This window comes from Patella vulgata, chromosome 9 (genome assembly GCF_932274485.2).
Source record: "Patella vulgata chromosome 9, xgPatVulg1.2, whole genome shotgun sequence".
Lineage (NCBI taxonomy): Eukaryota > Metazoa > Mollusca > Gastropoda > Patellidae > Patella > Patella vulgata.
In genome coordinates, this window is record NC_065887.2 from 36,496,250 (window position 1) to 36,517,114 (window position 20,865).

Sequence of the window (20,865 nt, forward strand, 5' to 3'; positions counted from 1 at the left end):
AAACATGAAATATAACAATTGTCAAATAATCGATTCTGCAAAACAAGAAATGCGTTAATTGCGACCTAATCTCAGTCGCATTCATTAAACTAAACATGTAACTTAACCCTTGTTAAACAACCGGCGTCCGCTCCGCTTTCCAAACGAAAATTTAGACATTAGAGGCTTTTTTTATCGACTTGCCAAATCGATTTGAATTTAGTGGAGATGTCATGTGACAATATAATCGATTTCAAAGTACTTTGGCGAGTTCGTTATATGCTCCGATTAGCTGTAAACAATTGTTGTGGCTGGACACAGTTGAAAAAAACACGTGATCACCCGATCAAATCGCACCCTGAAGTGATTTGGCGATTTGATGTAATCGCTTCGGAAATCAGTGTCAATAAATTCGTTGATTTGGGTAACCAATTTAAATTAGATGGGCGTTAAAGATGAAAATTTGATTGAATGCAAATCACTTTGGCTAATCAGTGGTCGATAAAAACGCCTCTTATCTCAACACTAATCAACCGAATCCCACTTAGCAAACCTCGGCAGATTGAAGGGTACTGGAATCTTCTGAGGTTTGCCGAGTGGACCGAATTCAAAACGCTGTTGTCGGTTTTACTGCGCATGCACATAAACTTCTGTAACTTTATTAAAATGATTTAAAAATAAGAATGCATCATTTGAAGCAAGTGTGTATCGGATTTACTGAGAAAAAAACCAACAAATTAAAACGCACAAGCATAAAATGGGACAAAAGGGGCAAATTGGGCCGGACCTGTTACTAGAATTGATACGCCAATGTAAACAAACCAGTTTATGATGTTTTAAAAACAATTTGTCCGACTTCGTTTATAAACTATACATTGATCCCACAGTAAATTACATTGATTCACACTTGATATTTATCGTTGTATTTTACAATTTTATCGGTTGTTTTAAACTGTTTCAAGTAGATTATATAGTGATAAAGTAGCTTCAATAGTGAGTTTAAAAGGTGATACACTGTTGAAAGAAGGATATCGGATCTTCCATCTGGAACAGTTTGTATATGAATAATAAATGGTAGCTGAACGACATGGGAGTAAGCAGTTATTGATAAGCACGGAATGTTTCTGGTCCAGTTATTTCATAATTGATTTTCTTGTAGTCGATCAGATCCTTGACACGTGTTTCGTGAATCATGTCAAACAGTTCTTGGACACTCTTTGCTATTGGGTCAATGTTAGCCATTCGGGCAAGTTCAGTTGTGTATTTCCACTGTCGCGGGCCCATTAAATGCGCATGTCTTGGGGCTAAACCTTCGTCCATTCTCTTTTTGAAATCTTCATCGGCGTCGGCATCCATTTCCTCGCGGGGTGGTAATTTTAACGAACCGTCGAGCACAGAAATGGCGAACTGAGTCTGTATATGAAAAGAAGGGAAGGGGCAAATGATCTTACACAATCCAATAAAAGACAAGTTTGTATATTGAGAATGTAACAAATGTTTGTAAAGGGGAGTAACTCGTTCATTCTCGTCTATCTCTAAATTACACTCATCGGTAAGAAAAGGGTAGACAAATCTATAGCCCGTGCAATAAAGAACAATATCAGCATCCTCTGTGGTACCATCACGGAACGTAACGCTCTTTTCCGATAAATGTTTTATTCCGGGTTTCTGTTTGATGTTTGCAGGAAATGGTGACGTAATCCACAACTTATTATGGCTTAGTGTTACCTGAAAAAAAATAAGGTGGATATTTCAATTTTCTGCCATTTCGGTTTTTCTCTTCTGAAGATTAACCCTGGGCAACGTTAATAGAAGTTCTTTAAAGAAATGGTCGAGTTTGTAAACACTTCTGTTGCTAAAGTGTCTCAGTTTCTCAGCCCGTCCCGGCCCTACCTAATATGTACCATCAAGACAATACATACAGAAGACATCAAGGGACAGGGTATGGCTAGCCTTTAGGGTTGTGTTTAAATTGTATTTGAATGAATCCTTTGCTGCACCAATCGGTTAAATGCAGACGGTCATCATACAGTGTGCTGTTAGGAATTTTTTCCAGGAGAGCAATTGAATTCCAACTGTCAATGCTTCTTTACGTGCACGCCAACGTGTACACGGTACCTAGACGCTGTATCTTGCCCGGCCCTCCGTCCTGTATCACTAACACCATGCTTGAAAATCCCGGGACCTTCTCGGCCAAGACGGGGATCTAACCCCGGACCTCCTGGTTAGTAAGCCAGCGCCTTACTCGCTGAGTCACCATGACTCCCATATTGTATCTTATTGTATCTCACCTGTTCCGCCTGGGTACTGATGTCTATAGCGATATCAACTCCTGACGCTCCAGCACCTAAACATACAACTTTCTTATCCTTAAAAAACCCTGGTTCACGATAATCGTGGCTGTGTATCTGATGACCTTGGAATACATCCATACCAGGTAATTTGGGCATTAACGGTACTGAATAATGTCTGCAAACAAAAAATAAAAATACTATTAAACAATCGGTATCTGTGAAAACATCTACACCTCTGTTGTGTTCGTGAAAGTTTATGTTACATATATTTGCATACATATTGTTCACGTGAGAACTTTATTCGAACCAATCTGAATAAGCACCACACAATAAACATACTGGAAATTCATCATCGGTTCTGAAGATGTATTGGACGGCCAAGGGAATCATTTGATTTCGCATATGAATGAAATATTGTTTAATGGCACGTCAGTTCCAACCGGGCTATATTGCGCCAAAGATAATGATTAATTGGAAATAGTGATAACAATATCACTTGTCACTGAGCTCATCAGTGCGAGCTGATGTTTTAACCTACCATTTGATATCATCAGTGATAGCCGATGTTTTGAACTGCGTCAGGTATCATCAGTGGAAGCTGATGTTTTGACCTGCGTCTAGGATCATCAGTGAAAGCTGATGTTTTGACCTGCGTCTAGGATCATCAGTGAGAGCTGATGTTTCGACCTGCGTCTGGGATCATTAGTGAGAGCTGATGTTTGGACCTGTGTCTGGGTTAGCCCTTTGGCAGTCTTCGCCATTAGGAAAAAAAAATATATATATTTTCGATTTGTCATGATTTATCTGTTACATCGGGCTTGTTAAATTTAGATAAATTTGTAATGGCTTCGCTGGGATGTAAACAAATTAGCCTTCAATTTACGAGTCGTGCAGATGCTTTAATGGTTTAACGAACTTCAATGAAAAATACTCGACTTCGGGCTAATAAGAGAGGGAGAAATGGCTTTTAACGTCCACGCGACACAAACTAGGTCATTTTTCAATTTTATTTCAATAAATCGCTTGCACGTTTAGCAGTGGGCGGAAACCGGATGACCCGGAACAACCCACGAGGTTGGGCAGACAACCCCACTCCTTGTCACATACAGGCGGGTAATGGAAACCACGCCACTTGAATCAATGACAGACCTTCTGATCCAACGCACACACGTTTAACATTCGCACCCCACCCCACCCCGGGCTAAGTAAGACGGAAGTGACTTTGAATATGTTATTATAAAATGAGTAATAATGTTTCATTAAACTAAGTTACTCCTTAACTCAGACTTTTCCACACCCGTATGCGTACCTTATTCTACAATAGCGAAAAACATAAATGGCGTGTAACCGTGTTACAATTTATTAATTCGAACATTTTGTGACCAACAAATGGTGTTTTCTGTGACAAAATGGGCTACGTGGTAAATGTAAGAAAAGATAATTATATTGGGACAACGACGTTTCCAAACCGTTTTGATGAAATTTTAACGTACACCACTTATCCGTCCCATTCAAACGATTAGAGAGAATTATCTTGACAACCGATGGTGTAGGGCCCAACTCCTAACAATTGGTAACCGGGCTAAACATAAATTAGTTCATTTCGGAATTTGCAATAAACGCGCGAAGGGTTCTTTAGCAGTGACATTAAACGAGAGAACCAGGAGAAACCCACGAGGTTATGCAGGCAATACTTTGCATGCGCAAAAAGCAGTAAACTGGAGACCAAGGGTTATAAGGCAATAAGATATAGACCTACACCTACATTGATTCACCACCATTAAAGATACATTATGGGAGATTAGATAAATAGGTGGCAGTTCTCGCTATAATAGTTAAAAACTAGAGGTGTAAAGGTAATTTCAGTCAAATTGATCTACTATGAGCCGAGAAAGAAGCGGGTGAAATTTTTGCATAGTCTCGGTCATCATTACTAAAATCATTAATATAAACAGCATAGTCTCGATTATCCACTTTTTCTGATTTAATTATCAACGGCCGTTAGCGGCATATAGGAATCTAATCCAGCCAACATCGAAGGCTAGCCTTGACATCGAGAGTTTATTATGGTCTGGATAAGTTAATTAATGTCTAATTGATAATTTAGATAACATTTCAGGCCTAAAGAAAGACTTGTAATAAGCAGATTTTGCTTTTGCATAATGCATGTTTAAGTATGTCACTATATAATAGGTGTACATTTAAATTATCATTTTACCAACCAGTCATAACGACCAAAACGAACCCGTTACTAGTGTAGATATATAATATTATAAGATACAGGAGATTCAACAATTTCAACTATTTGGGTCATTATGTAATGGTTATTTCTGCCTCTTACAAAAAGAAATATAACAATAGAAAAAGCTTATAACCAGGGGCGGATCCAGGAATTTTTGCAGGAGGGGGTTTGCCAGGTTCCTGTTCAGGAAATTTAACAGCTGACAATGCATGATGCCATCATCGTCTCCAAATTACATAGGCATACATACACATTGGACTTTTTAAAGAGAGGAATCCAACACCCCGTTTGACGTCAATTTTTATTATGAATTGATAGGATCACATCATGATCCAATTTCATTGATGCAAAGCATTAATTGTGATATCACATATGTCTATATATTTATCTCGCGCTTTGAAAGCACACGACCGTGACACTTTTCTCATAATAAGTGGATCCGCCACTGATAACGTCACAAGTTATAAATGGCAAATCAGATTTCGGTCGCCGATAAATTCTATTCAATTTATATAATATACTATTCAAAAAAAGTAGGGGATATTTGATTTTTAAGTGTTATTAAAGTCACCTAATGAAACTGACGAAGAAACAAATGACAAAATGAAATGAAGTTCACATTCATCGATTTATTCCAAATGATCGTTAGACTAAGTAAGGCACAGACTGACCATTATAAGGGTAAAATGATACCCGGGGTCAAACAGCAAAGTTACCACAGCATCACAACCAAGTCAGTAATGGGTAAATCCTCCTCTGTTTGCCAAACAAGCATTGATCCGACGTGGCATACTCCTAATGAGACGTCTAAGGTCATTTTGGTCCAGATTGTCCCATTCCTGTTGCAACGCAGCAGCAAGTTCTTGGACATTGGCAGGACGTTGTTGACGTTGACGTAACCTCTGTCCAAGCATGTCCCAGACATGCTCGATGGGGGAGAGGTCGGGACTCAGTGCTGGCCAAGGTAATGTGGTGATGTTCTGTTGTTGGAGGTAACCTGTAACGATCCTGGCCCTGTGACATCTTGCGTTGTCATCCTGGAAGATGAAACGGCGGCCATGACGTCGTGCGAACGGCACAACATGGACTGTCAAGATGTTGTCCCGGTAGTACTGGCCTGTAACACGCCCTGCAACAACATGTAAAGCCGTTCTTCCAGCAACAGTGATGCCTCCCCACACCATAACAGAACCACCCCCAAATCGATCATGTCTGATGACGTTAACGTCTTGGAAGCGCTCGTTTCGACGACGCCACACCCTCCTACGTCTGTCCAAAAAATCAACAGTGAACCTTGACTCATCTGAAAACATCACATTGCTCCAGCGTCGATTATCCCAGTGTTGACGATCCCTACACCAACGACGTCTTGCCTGAATGTGATGATCTCTCAAACAAGGCATCACGCGAGGACGTCGGGCGCGAAGGTGACCCATATGCAGTCGATTCCGAATCGTCTGGCCACTCACTCTCACACCAGTGTCTGTTTGAAGACGAGCGCTGATCTGATTTGCTGTGATGACACGATTTCTCAAGGCCAAGGTACGGATAAATCGATCCTGGGCTTGAGTTGTCGCCCTTGGTCGACCTGAGCGTGGTCTGTCCTGTACAGATTGTGTATCACGGTATCTGGACCATAGCCTGCTTATGACAGACTGAGAAACATTCATCGTCCGCGCCACAACCGCCTGTGTTGTGCCGATCTGTAGCATGCCAAGGGCATGTAACCTTTCATTTTGGGTAAGCCGACGCATATCAAAATTTGTTTTCTGGTCACTAAAACAATTAAACTGATGTTTCCACCCTGGAATTCAATGCCACAATGACTGTAACATTCAAAGTCAGAGTCGTGCAAATCTTGGGTTGGAACCCCATGATGATCCCAAGCATCACCTGCATTCCATGCGGTAGCTATTGGTGCGTTTGGGCGTCACATGTAACTGGAAATGTTTCTTCTGTTAGGTTCTATAGTGACTTTTTTCGTAGTCATTTGCATATTTTAGTATTATGCCCCCAAAATCAAATATCCCCTACTTTTTTTGAATAGTATACATTCAAAAATCATACACCATGGCCAAGCTAACAACAGCTGCCATAAACTGAATATTAAAACAGTGCATTGGAAAAAGCGTGCAAACTAACCTATTAAAGATGCATTATGTTAGAGTTCCCGACGTGGCTTCCCCCTTGGCAGTGATGCAGGAAGGAGGGCCTGACAAGGACAGCTGTCTAGTTGTTCGGATGGGACGAAAAATCGAGGTCCCGTGTTTACATTGGCTTGCACGTAAAAGATCCCCTGGCAGTTGGAATTTGAAATAAGAGTAGGTCATAGTGCCGCTGCCCGGGCAAAATAGTACACTGTATGGCGTATGCCCGCCTTCATTAGCCCAGTCGGAGCAGAACAGTAGGACATTAAACCCCACATTACATTTTCATTTCATTTCCCTTTAAATAAATAACATTTAAAAAATAAAGTAAAGAAATAAGAAGCTATAATAAGGGGATTAAGGCTGTACTAGAGTTTTTAAAATGTATTTAAAAAATCACAGTCATGTCACATGTTTGCAGATTATAACTTATTAAAGAGATAAAAATAATAAATTGTGCGTTGTCGTGAAAGGTGTAACACTTAACTTTAGTTTTATAATGAAATCACGCATTTTAGTAATATACAGCTTTGAAAAAATAATGAATTGTTTTAGTAGTGGCTGGGGTTGTCCGTAAAACAACCACCGAAATCTACCAGATTCAATCAGACTCCATCTTTGGACTATTCCATCGGGGAACACAAGAGAACTAACAATAAATATTATGAAAATAGGAATTTTCGGCACTATGCACCTTCATTATGGAATTATGTCTCTAGTGAGATCCGCGCTGAGAATGACATTGATAGTTTTAAACGCTCAATTAAAACCATGCTCTTCAAGCGTCGTTTCACTTGATGATCAATTCTCTGAATCATGTGATGAAATATCTTTCAAGTCAAAAACATTTTTACGTATTTTTATTCATTAGACGTTATTATATGAACACCATATCATCGTTGAATTTTTAAATCATTATTTATATATTTTAAATCATAATTTATATATTTATGTTATGTTTGTAGAATGCGCTATATTAAATGACATTGTACTATTATTATTATTATTATTAGTCCTTGCTACACAGTGTAATATGGTGTACCATATGGGTCACTGTTTTGTTATATAAAACTTGGTGCACAACAATTATTGGGATTGTATATTAGGTTTACAACCGATTCTGGGTTATTGGGGGTGAAGGGATCTAACAAATATGCCAAAGAAAATGAGGTATGTCATCTATGCACGTCACAGATTTGATCCAGGGCTTACCAAAGTGTACGGTTAACTGCCTAACCCCGTGGGATTTTCTCTGTGGAGTGTGGTTTCCGGGCACATTTAAAATCACCTTCGCGCAAGCAAATTATTCATGTAAAAATGTAGTGTGGTGTGGAAAACAAACTCTTTTTACAACTGGTCTATAATGTCTGTCGAAATAAATAATTTTAATTTATTAATTACTTACCCGCTACAGACAATAACGCCATCAAACTCTTCGGTATGTTTCTGTTCTTGGTTGGTGACGTCACTATAGGTTACCTGCCAGGTTGGTTGTTCCCTGGTCGCATGTTGTATTGGTTCAAGACGTTCAACTAATGTTTTTGACTAGATAGAAAAAATAAAAAAAAAATCTTTTGTAAAGTTTATAAAAATTTTAAACAGGAAATGGAAACACTGTCATTGTAAAACAATTTCGATGTTAGTGGGGTGATAACAAGTAGAAATGATGATTTTAATAAAAGTGGGCAAAAATACATGAAAAAAAAAAAAATATTCCCGCAAAGCTTTTTTCTGTTAAATTGAGATATTTGTTCAGTCATAGTGTTTAGACATTGGTTATATTCAATTGATTGTTTATTGGTGTTTTATTCCTGAAATGATTTTTTTTGTGGAGAGATCTTCATTAAATATACCGCCTATTTAATGGTTTATATATATATATATATATATATATATATATATATATATATATATATGGTGATGTTTAAAGTTATTCATAATCTTAAGTTAAAATACGATTACCAGATGATAGTTTTATATATTATTAAAATGAAATTGGCGTTATCATATACCGTATAATTGTAATGTATTAAAAAGGTATTTAAAGATGGGTTTGGTAGTTCTATCTTGTAATCATGCTGCATGGATATCAAAGATGACGTTAAATAGTAAGTCTGTATGGAACCCTCTTACATGCAGGGTTAAATAGTAAGGTTGTGTGGAGCCTGTTTTACAGATGGGGTTAGATAGCATGGAAGCTCTTTTTAAAGACGGGGTTATATAATGTGGCAGTCTGGAGCCCGTTTTATTGATGGGGTTAAATAGTATGGCTGTCAGGAGTCCGTTTTACAGATGGGGTTAGATAGTATGGAAGCTTTTTTTACAGACGGAGTTATATAATGTGGCAGTCTGGAGCCCGTTCGTCGTTCGTTCGTTTCTAGAGTTTTACGTCCACTTCCACCTAAGGTGATATCGTAGACAACATGGAGCCCGTTTTATTGATGGGGTTAAATAGTATGGCTGTCAGGAGTCCGTTTACAGATGGGGTTAGATAGTATGGAAGCTCTTTTTACAGACGGGGTTATATAATGTGGCAGTCAGGAGCCCGTTTTACAGATGGGGTTAGATAGTATGGAATCTTTTTTCACAAACGGGGTTATATAATGTGGCAGCCTGGAGCTCTTTTTAAATTTGGGGTTAAATGGTGTCGATGGTTAAAAGTACGGCTGTATGGGACCCTTTTTATAGACATTGTAAAATAGTATGACTGTATGAGGTCCTTTTTTACAAATGGCGTTAGATAGTAATGGTGTATTGAAACCTGTATTACAGATGGCCTAGATAATGCGCCCGCTTTGAAATTCTTTTTAAAGAAGAGTTAAATAGTAATGTTGCATTATAGCCCTATTTAAAGGAGTGGTTAAATTGTAGTCCTGCATTGAAACCGTATTCAAAGAAGATAATGATGAAAATCAAAGGATGTTAAAAAAAAAAGTATTTAAAGATGAAAAAAACCTATAATGAATAAAAATGAATCTTTAGTGGAAGAGTAAGATAGTGTCAAACCAGCTGAAACCTCAGTAGTTAATCCTTGGGTGGGTCATCCTTCGGTTGTTATTCCCATACTAAACCCGACATCTGACCTTCCCATCAGCAAGGTCAGTAATATTTGTTGACGTCTTATGACAGATGGTCTTCTAATATGCATTAACTTGGTTAGTGAAGATGTCACCTTTCCCACTTAAAGTAATTAATTGCCCCCTATTTAACGATGTTATTTCGTATTTATCACACGTAAAGGAAGTTAAAGTAAAAACTTTCCATCGTATATATTTGGTTAAATAAATTCCTATACTGTAAGCAGTAACATTAAAATCGGGGTCAAGTCTAAGAAAATCCCATACCGACATAAGTCAGCAAATTAAAGAAATTGGTGAGATATCTAACATAATTATATCCTGGGGAGGATTAAAGGTGCCTCAGATACACTTTCAGCCACGGGCCCCGGCAAGTTTAATCCGGCCCTGACATCTATAGATACTGACGATCACAATATCCCAAGTCGTGATAATTAACAAAATTTTGTATTATCTGAATCGAAATTTTCATTTAGTAAACAAAACCCTTCTGCCCATATGAGAATTTAGCTCTATTAATTGTATCAATCTATATATTATTCGACCATGGTTTGAAGATCTAATCATTTTGATGTTCATTCTAGCAGTATTATCTCACTTCTATTTTATTGTTCCTTATTTGAAACCCCGTTAGATTTGCCTTATCGTGTCCTCTTGTTTCCCGTCTGCTGGGAGAACCTTTCCCGGGCGGTTGAATTCCTCTCAGCACCTATTGATTTCCCAGGCTCTACCCTCTCCCAAAATCGTTAGATGTTACCCGCCTTGCCCCCAACCCCAGCAACCGTCTGGTGGGACTTTCCAAAGCCCTTATTTCCCTCTCCGTCCTTTAATGTTACTCTTTGCGGTCCTCTTGTTACCGTCCATACCCTATGAAATAACAAGATTTCCCATTCCTCGTCTTCCCTCCCCACCGTCTGATGGGGGCTCTCTCAGGCTGTTTCTGTTTTCTTCTCGGCCGTATGATGGGGGCTGTTCCAGGCTCTTATTTACCTCTGCACCTGTTGATGTCCCTCTTTCCCCGTCCTCTACTTTCCCTCCCACCATCTGATGGCGATTTTCCCCGACCTCTACACCCTTCTCCCCCACCACCGCCTTCTGATAGGGATTTCCCCTGTCCACTTGTTCCCTCGTCCACCGTCTGATGGGGAATTTACCAACCCACTAGTTTGTATTTCCCTCAGCATCGTCTGATGGGGACTTTGATTCTCCCCTTTCTAAGTCCTCTTGTAACCCACCCCGCCTCTCCCACTATCAGATAGGAACTTTCTCGGCCCTTTTGGTGTCCTCATACCATCAGATAGAAACTTTGGTTTTGCTTTTCATATCCCTATTTACCCCCCCCCCCCTTTGTCCCCCGCCCCACCGTCTGATGGGGACTTTCCCTGCCTCCTTGTGTTCACATCTCTATCCCCACCGCGACGAACCGAAGGATGCCCTAGATGACCACATCCCAGCTGGACCTACTTTTATGTATGGTTCTAGGTTGAAGTGGTGCATGTATTTCTCCAGATACTTCATCACTTCAAAATGGCTAATAAACGATGGTAAGTTCTTCTCAAAGGCGAAATCTGGGAAGGCCATAACTTCTTTCGGCAGGTTCGTTCTGTAATAAGTTGAGGATTTAGTACGGGGAGCAACTAGTGACTCCCCTTGACAAGAAAAAAAAAGTAAATTTTTCATAACACAAATATTTACCATAGTCTGTTTTTCTTCCTCTCCACCATCTTCTATGCATGTTTATTAAGACAGTGTACATTGTATATATGTGTGCATCCTTTATTTAGAATACTTTCAAATTAAATAATTAAATAATGCATGATATAATTCAGTACTCTAAAGCAATACACAGAAAAAGCAACCCTTCAATTCGCTGACCATTTTCTTTGTTATCGTTCTTTCATACTTGTTTTCTGCAGAGTTGCATATTTGAATAATGCACCAAATGCATTGGGCGCCCTCATCATTATCTTATTTTCAAATTTAAAAAAAAAAAATGTTTTGGTAAGTTGCGAGAAGTTTTGAATTAACTGTTAGTTTGATTTCGTTATTTATTTGTCAAGTTGCCAGGGATATATGAGTTTATTTGTAATAGTAAAACAGGTAAAACTGCTATTATATCCCCGTGCATGTTACGTTTAAAGGGGTTACCAATCAGATAACACAAATAAATCAATTGTACATTGTATTGTAATCTACACGACTTTCATTCACAAATAATGTCAGAAGGCCAAGGTTAAATAGTGGTTCGATGTTGAATTCGATCCAGTTTCATCCAGTTACCAGGGAATTTTTCCAAAGAGTATCTAATTTGTACAACGGGGAAATTTCCCCGAACATCTCGCCATAGCTCTGTAAACCAATAATAGTAGTTGAAGCTGAATTACGCGTTCTAATCTTGGAAATAGGGCATTGAACTGCGTACCAGTCAGTGTGTCACTGAAACTATGACTCGTGTGCATTTATTAATGTGTTTAAAAAAGGACAATGGGGTTTAACGTCTCCTCACCACTAACAGTCGGTTACTTTTATGCTTTACATGACGCGTGCAGTACAAAGAGCCCCGAGCTTTCGTCTATATGTACAAGGAAATAAAAGACGACTTAAATGCACGAGCTCGTTTCGCGGTGCAGTTAAGATATTAGCAACGTTTATCGACCGGGGCTGTACTCCATAAACTTAGTTTTTTATTGTTCGATCGACGTATCCCGTTCTCAAGTTACATTATTCAACCGTTATAAGAAAACGGTATATATAAAGTGGAAGTTATCGAAACTAATGAAATGTTGTTTTTTTTGTATATAATATTATTAAACTATTGAAATAGTTTTAGAAAACGTAATTGCAGATAAAATAAACATTTTCTAATCCACTTAATATCCCCGCCATCCGATGCTCTAGAAAATTGATTATGGGCTTGCCACGTGAATAAATATCTAAGTAATCTTTCATTTATATAACATTTGAAGCAAATGAATTAAATGGTCGTTCTTGATTTTTATATCTAAACACTATTTCGCTGATTATTCGTCGGTTTTGTTCAATTATTAGACACTATTCCCGGTGAATTTTCTTTTACAGATTTAGTGGGATTGTTCATTAGCGCCTATGTAAAAATTACACAATTTTAGGATTGTAAATTTTGGACGGGTTTTGCGGAGCTGTCACGTTTCGACTGTTTCACAAAGCTTTTACTCGCAATTTTTTCTCGACTAATTCAGAAAATTGTATATATGCATGTCAACTGGTTATAAAGGTGAATAACCGCCGCTTGACATACACGTCTACGATATCAAGCCCTGTTTCTCGAAATCTTAACTAAAGATAAAATCCAAACTTTAGTAGATACTTCAATTTTGATTGGCTAAGCAATAAAATCAATCTAATATTATCCGATCAAATTACTAAAATTTGGATTTTATCTTAGTTAAAATTTCGTGAAACAGGCCCCTGGTTGTTACGGACTTTTTTTTTACAATTCGATATGGTCAAGAATGTCCCTGAAAGCAGCTTATTTTAAAAAAGTGCCGTAAATGATTATTTTTTTTGTGCTCCAAACCAGTTAGTACCGAATTGTCCAAAACATGGACACTGGTCTACCTATAACACAAAACGTGCTTAAAAGTATGAAGAATTTAATTCCATAAAGTAATATAATCCCCCACCCCACCCAAAAACACAATCTCTCTCTCTCTCTCTCTCTCTCACACACACACACACACGTACCTATTACATCTTAGTGGAAAATCACGAGGACAACTCCTAAGAACCAATAATCAAATTTAGCTTGACCATATGACCTGATTAGAATATTTTGTGAAATCGCCTTAGCATATTACATATCACAACTATTGCCACAAGTTAAAAATTTATTTTATCCGTGGGTGTTATTCATTTTATTGAAAATCGATTTAAACAATACATTTTATTGAAAAAAAGACAACCTACTTGAGATTTCGGTACATGCTGGAATGTATCGGTAGTCCATTCTCATCTTTTCCTTGTCGATCCGTGTACACCCATGTACCACCAACTTTTTCACCTATTTCGAAAGCAACGGGTTGGAAAACTGAGGGTTTGGCTCGTAAGTGTCTTAATGCACATAAACCCGCAGCACCAGCTCCGATAACCGCAACTCGATTCATTTTCTTAAAGTAACAACCGAACAATGATAATACAACCAGGATCTCTTGAGTTAGATATGTGCCGGTAGCGGTGAAGAAAATCAATAGAGAAGATGTAGCTTCGCTGCGCTCTTAAATAACTGGATGGTGTGACGCGGCCCGGCTGGAGGAGCGAATGAAATAGTTTAGTCTGCACAAATAATAATGCAATAACGTTCTGGTATAACCCACGTATGAAGTAGATGCAATGGACTAAGTTGTACTTATAGCACGACTTTCATCAGTGTACAGGTTTAACAACAGAGTCCGTTGGCTAATAAACATGTTGACGAATGAAGCGTGCTATAAATGACATTGACACCTGCCCAACATGCTCGCTGCTATTGCAAAGAAAACCTACCCCACTTCTCTATATGAGTTCTACTAAAACTAGCTTAAAGGCTCAATACCACTCTTGTTGTAACTGAATAATATGTCCCAATCTTTATTCTGGTCAACAAATTGTACTATTTTAGAATATTTCAATTAATTGATGATACAAATTTCATCTTAACACACCTTATTTAAAAATTTTGAAAAATTCAACATAATGGTTTGAAACGTCTAACGTAAACCTTTTCAAATGAAACTTCGATTTAAAAATATTTTCGAACCCTCTGGACAAGTAAAATAGGATGTAATGGATAATTTACACAACAGGTAGGACACTTAAACATCTAGTACTTAGATAGAGATATTATTTATTTTCTGGAGCTTTCAAGCCAGCAAGAGTGTTATTGTCCCTTTAAAGCATCCAAGGGCTAATTTTTAGTGAGAGGGGCGCAATGACGAGCTTTGCGTCATGATTTTGAGTTTTTGCACCCCCTCCCTCGCAATTGGCAAAACATCACACGGTTTCAATGGTTTTCAAGATTATAATCATATAATGCTCAACCAGTGTCAAACATATACCGTACTGGGTCAGATATAATTATGCTGCAAATCGACTCTAACGTGTTCCACACAGCCCAATATTACTTGGCCGCACTGGGAGGGACCTCCGCCCTCGCACGCACAATAAATATATTGTTTTGGGTGCCCCGAAGGGATCCTTTTCCTCATGCAAATCATGGGTGACCACGCCCCTGAAACCAGCAAAAGTGTGCAACAACATTGAAAATGTCTAGTTATTGCCCGGTTAACTCCAGCCAGTCTACTAGAGCCAGAGGGAAAACAATCTGCTTATTCAACGAAAAGAACAAAGGATATAATTCACCATGAATGTTACAAGTTTAAATAGGGAAGAAGAAAGTAAATAAAACTAAATGGGATTTAACGTCCGGCTTCTCTTCACCAACCCGGATAACAGAAGTGTGCATGAACAAACATATCTTTGTTGTATACTAACAGTTAATGAATTGACCTTGAGCTTTACCGGTTGTTACCAAGTCTTTATTGAAGTTATAATCGTATCCATTAGAAACAGATTAAATAACGTTACGCTTGCACGCTCTTTTAGTCTACGGAGAGAGAGAGAGAGAGAGAGGGAGAGATGGGTTTAACGTCCACTCGACACAAACTAGGTAATTTCGGGACTAACATATGGTTTAATTTTATTTTAATAATTCGCTTTCGCGTAGAGGTCTTTAGCATAATACTCAGCTTTAAGTGCGCCTGGGTATTAATACAGAAACAGAAACAGAAGCAGTGGGAGGAAACCGGAGGATCCGGGGAAAACCCATGAGGTTGGACAGGCGACCCTACTCCTTGTCACGTACAACCGGGGATTCGAAACCACGCCAGTTGACTCAATGACAAGCCTTATGATACAGCACGCACGTGCTAACCATTCGGCCATCCAACCCCCAGAGAGAGAGAGAGAGAGAGAGAGAGAGAGATAGAGGGGGTATGATGGTTAACGACCACTCTACAAACTAGGTAATTTCGGGAATACGTTACACATGGTACAATTTAATTTAAATAATTCGCTTGCGTAGGGGTTATTACCAGTGGCGAAATGGGGGGGGGGGGTGCCGGAGAAATCCCACTGTCGCATTCAAGATTGCGATCGAAACCAGATAGGCATAATCATCATCACATCTCTAAATATCAAAGACAGTATGTGTTAACAACAGTATTCTTATTATTTAGGGGGGATCACGTGGCTAAGTGGGTAAGACGCTAGCTCGCTAGCCTGGAGGTCGGGTGTTCGATCCCTGCATTGGCCGAGAAAGTTCATCCAGATTTTCCGGCGTGGTTCTCCCTTGTCAGTGATGCAGGGCGGAGGGGCTGACAAGGAAAGCTGTCTAGTCGTTCGGATGGGACGAAAAACCGAGGTCCCGTGTACACATTGGCGTGCACGTAAAAGATCCCTTGGCAGTTAGAATTCGATATAAGAGTAGGCCGTAGTGCCGCTGCCCGGGCAAAATTTCCCTCATAGCACACTGTATGGCGTATGCCCGTCTTCATTAGCCCAGGTTAGGAGCAGAACAGTAGGACGTTAAACCCCATTTCATTTCATTTCATTTCATTTCTTATTATTTAGGTAAGCACTGAGAGAACAAGTGATAAATAACTCACGGGCTTTCGTCACATCGCACAAAACAAAACAAAAGTCGGTTAACAGGAGGAAGGGAAGAAAGAGAAAAATATATACTACTATATATAGTGTAAAATATGAAAATTGGTTTCACCTTAATAACAGATAATGCGAGTTAGAAAATAGCTCTATGTGGGTGGGGGTGTCAAGTGGCGTGGTTTCGATTCCCCCGCTTGTACGTGACAAGAAGTATGGTCGCCTGTCCAACCTCGTGAGTTTTCTCCGGGTCCTCCCGTTTCCTCCCACTTCTAAAGACCCCTACGCGCAAAATGATCTACATTCTGTCGAGTGGGCGTTAAACCCCATTTCGCTCTAAATATAGCTGTAATTACTCTCGACTATTTAGGCGTCTACAGACCATAAATAAAACAAGCCAACAGTGAGGCCGATGTCCCCAGCCAAAATCCCCAATTTAAATACATAGATGACCAATATTAATTAATCGCACGTTTATTTCTTTCAAAAGTATCAAGCAATCAAACTGATTATAAACTATACACTAAGTTTCATTACTCTCTATCAGATAGAATCAAAGTTATCTTGTCCCAAAGTATCGACCAATGAAATTGCTTAACTCTGCTTAGCTTTAGCTCGAAAGGTTAATCATTAAACTCAGTCAACACATTCACCTAATGAACATCTACATCAAGTTTAAACATTCTCAATTAAAAGCAGGGTTATGTTCCAAGGATACAATGAATGTATACTCGGGAGTTTCATCACTCTTACTTAATTATAACCAAAGTTATCGTGCCCCCAAAGTAGGGTGACCAACCATAAATAAATATCTCCATATATCTCGACAATTACGCCACAATATTTATATATATGCCAAGCCTCAAATCAGTTTCACACAATTATAGTCACTAAATAAACGATCATGTTGTACTTAATAAGCTATGACCATTAATCATGTATAAATAATAGACTGAAAACTGGTTCCAAGAGTCGTCCATAACATCCAGACACTTTTGAGTAAAAGATAGGTTACGTGCCCTTGTTTTGAAATTAGTCTCGCTTAACCAGTCTATCGACCATTCTACGTCTGATTGACAGGTCGGGATAATCAAGACTACTTTTTTACGAAACATAACAGAAAGCTAGAACAAGAAATTGAATTTAGAAATAAGCACGTTAGGTAGCTCAACAATCGTTTTAAGAAGCTTGTAAAAGTAAAATGAAACTACTGCTAGTATCATGTTCCTGTCTAACCCGAGTGATTCAGAGATATTATTTGTACTAAACCAAAAGATGCCGCTCTTAACGGTACAGTTAATGATAAAGCGATTTAAAAAATGAAACGAACGTAATTTCTAAATCTGCTGTAATAACCAAGAAGCTTAATTTTACTGCTATTCAAAATCGTCAACAATAAATTTTTTACGGCTGTAATAGTTGATAGATTTGTAGAGAATTACACGTGCCATGGCTATTTATAGTATCATACTGCCAGAAAGTTGGTCTTGGCACGGCGAATGTGCACGCTTCAGTGGTAGTCCCGAACTATCAGCGGTGGACTGTATTTCTGTGAGTACATGGGTCACCCTACCCAAACCATCAATCAGTCAGATTGCTTATCTATGCTTACCGTAAGCAGACAATATTTATCATCGAACTCCATCAAGGCATTCACCTAATGAACGCCTACATCATGTTTGAACATTCTAGCTCAATTAGAAGGAGAATTATTGTGTTCCAAAGTCTCGACCAATCAAATTGTTTATCGCCCTGCTTACCCTGAGCAGAAAATGATTATTATCGAAATTAGTCAAGTTATTGATGTGATAAAACTATACACCATGCCATGTGTCCTGACTCACTTAATTTGAACTAAAGTTATCGTGTCCAAAACCATCAACCAATCAAATTGCTTATCTCTGCTTACCCTAAGCAGAAAATGCTCATCTTCGCACTCCATCAAGGCATTGACCTAATAAACACCTACACCAAGTTTGAACATTCTAGCTCAATTAAGAGAATTTCGAAAGGCGGGGAACAACAGTACTGACTAAATGAATCTGGCTCTGCCACACTACCCACGCCTCCGTTTAAATCGTCCCAATTACAGAAGATCTGAGTAAACCCTTGGTTCACTCGTAGTAGTATTTGCTTTATCTGCATCACTCATACGTTTCAATCAGGATGGATGATAAGAGGATTTGCCAACATCAACTTTTAAAATAACATCTCTATAGGCGTTTTTACGAGAAACCGATTAGGGCTAATCGATTTGCATTTCCTTTCCAAACACATTTACGGCAAAAATTAGCCTAATCGGTTTCACCTAATTGTCGTATTTACCACGACGATTTGCAAAATCGATTATGCAAATCTTCCAACTTGCTCGCCTGCCGGATTGACGATTCGATTTCCAAGATGGCGTCCCCAACAAGGGACACGACGTGCCCGACGTTTTGAAATTCACGTTAAAATATGAATATTATGGACATTCCTAATAAAAATACGGGGCATTTGGGGACAGTCAACTGGTACAACTTTTCGTTTTTATTTTTGGGCGGTGTCGCCAAGAACATAATAAAGAAAAGTGAATTTTTTTAACATTTTTCCTCAATGCTTCAGTCTTCAGCCATCTTGCGAGGCAACTCATCGCATTTACGAGAACCGATTCGAATACCAACTCGATACCTATGTCTTTGTACAAAACGAGATAGGTAATCGAAACCGATTTGTTTTCTCGTAAAAACGCCTTATAACTTGGTGCGGACCTTTCAAATGAAACTTAATTTTTCTAGGAATATTGGTTGTTGCTACAGGTGTAAACAGGTACATCCAATCACCCTTGTTGAAACTTCTTTTAGTAGAGTTCAAATGATAGGTTTGTGTTTGGTGTGTTGCTCGTCTCTTGTGTTTAGCAAATGTATAACTTTCCTGAAATTTTATCGGATGTGTGTCCTTTTAAGGTGTAGCTACGCCCATACAATTTTGATGCCGCTACCGGTTTACTTATTAGGAAAACTTGCTTTTAGAAAAAGCTTCTCAAAGTGGCGTCGTTTGAACAGTGTGTAGAGTCTTCATTGCAAAGTTTTGCTTTGTTTAAAGTCAAAGCATAATTATTTCTATGTCTTTTGTTCAATAGGTTGTCAACTTACTATTATACGATCATAGGTATCATTCTCCTACTTATAAATCCTTGACCCCGGAAATAATAACACAATTACCTCCCTTGTTTTTCTATTCCCCCCCCCTCCCCCATGGAATAGCTATCTTCAAACGTTTGAATTTGAAGTTGAAAATGATATTTTTGCCAATTTCTCAACTGGCAATAGTGAATTATAGGATTAATCTTTAACAAGGTAGGACTGTTTATACCATCTATTATAAGGCTTTATTTTAATACATTTTTAAAAATATAACTTAAAAGTATGAAATTGCAACTTTAAAGAAAATCAGATAAACAGCTTTAGACATTGAAAGCTATGCATGATGTGTACAGTTTTTTGAGATAAAACACTCTTCACAAGTGCCTTTATGGGCACCGCCATTTTTAATCTAGGAACTTGAAAATAGTTCCAATAGCGGAATTCGTCATACAGCCAAGGTTAGATGTTTGGTACACCTAATGTATTTTATTGTCATTATCATCATGGCCTTGTTTGTTTACAAAAAGTTAAAATTACTGACTTTGAAACAGAGACTTGAAGGATGCATACATAGGTCTATTATCACCCTTTGCTATACACATCGCATTCTACCTTGGAACAAGCTTGTACTGTATTAATGTAATTGTATGCTATTACCGTGGGAGTTTTTATGCAATAAAATTTATCTCATTATAAAGAAATAAGTTTAACATCGGAGCAGAAATAATACATTCAAAACATATTTCCAAAGTCAATCAAATTTGAACCCATGAAGAATTTCATGAAGTTAAAGCCACACTGTTTTCTATTGAATTTGAACCCATGAAGAATTTCATGAATTTAGAGCCACACTATTTTCCATTGAAAGTGGATGAGGCTACACTAGTGGTTCCAAAGTAATGATTGATGAATTTTAACTAAGTCAGATGTGATAGTTCCTATAATAATTATTGAATGGCGTTCAAATTGATATTCTTGCCATGTCTTAATAGATAATATCAATTCGATGTTTCCACTAGCCATCAATGATTGAATTTTGACTATTCAAGGGCCACAAATAAAATAGTTTATACAAACTAAAATTGTCCAACAGAATGTTATTGACAGGCCTGGAAATAACGGTTTTAGATGTACCTGACAAAATGTCAGGCACTAATAAAATAGTGTTTGACATTTTCAATATCGTGCTGGATATGTATAAGAATATCAATAAAAAAGACGGAACAGTGCCGGACAAAATAAAAAAGACGGAACTGTGCCTGACAATGCCTGCTGAATCTGTGCCTTATTGAGCTCCCTTTGATAAATAAAAAAACCCAATGCAAG

At 38.3% G+C, this 20,865-nt stretch overlaps 1 protein-coding gene across 1 annotated transcript; it reads right to left on the reverse strand.

Annotated features, from left to right (window-relative positions):
• Positions 1 to 249: 249 nt before the first annotated feature.
• On the reverse strand, positions 250 to 14,153 carry LOC126832305 (uncharacterized). Its single transcript, XM_050563050.2, has 5 exons — positions 13,685 to 14,153; positions 11,204 to 11,342; positions 8,068 to 8,207; positions 2,271 to 2,448; positions 250 to 1,707 (listed from the first exon to the last, which is right to left on the reverse strand). Exons 1-5 carry the CDS (start codon positions 13,879 to 13,881, stop codon positions 1,081 to 1,083), a joined length of 1,281 nt encoding a protein of 426 aa, XP_050419007.1. The 5' UTR covers positions 13,882 to 14,153; the 3' UTR covers positions 250 to 1,080.
• Between the last annotated feature and the right edge of the window lie 6,712 nt (positions 14,154 to 20,865).

Coding starts and splice junctions, on each gene's coding strand:
- LOC126832305 (XM_050563050.2), bottom strand. CDS start 13,881: ATGAATCGAGTTGCGGTTATCGGAGCTGGTGCTGCGGGTTTATGTGCA. Junction 8,208..11,203: donor ACCTAGAACCATACATAAAA/GTAGGTCCAGCT, acceptor TTTTCTATCTAG/TCAAAAACATTAGTTGAACG. Junction 2,449..8,067: donor GGCGTTATTGTCTGTAGCGG/GTAAGTAATTAA, acceptor TTTTGTTTGCAG/ACATTATTCAGTACCGTTAA.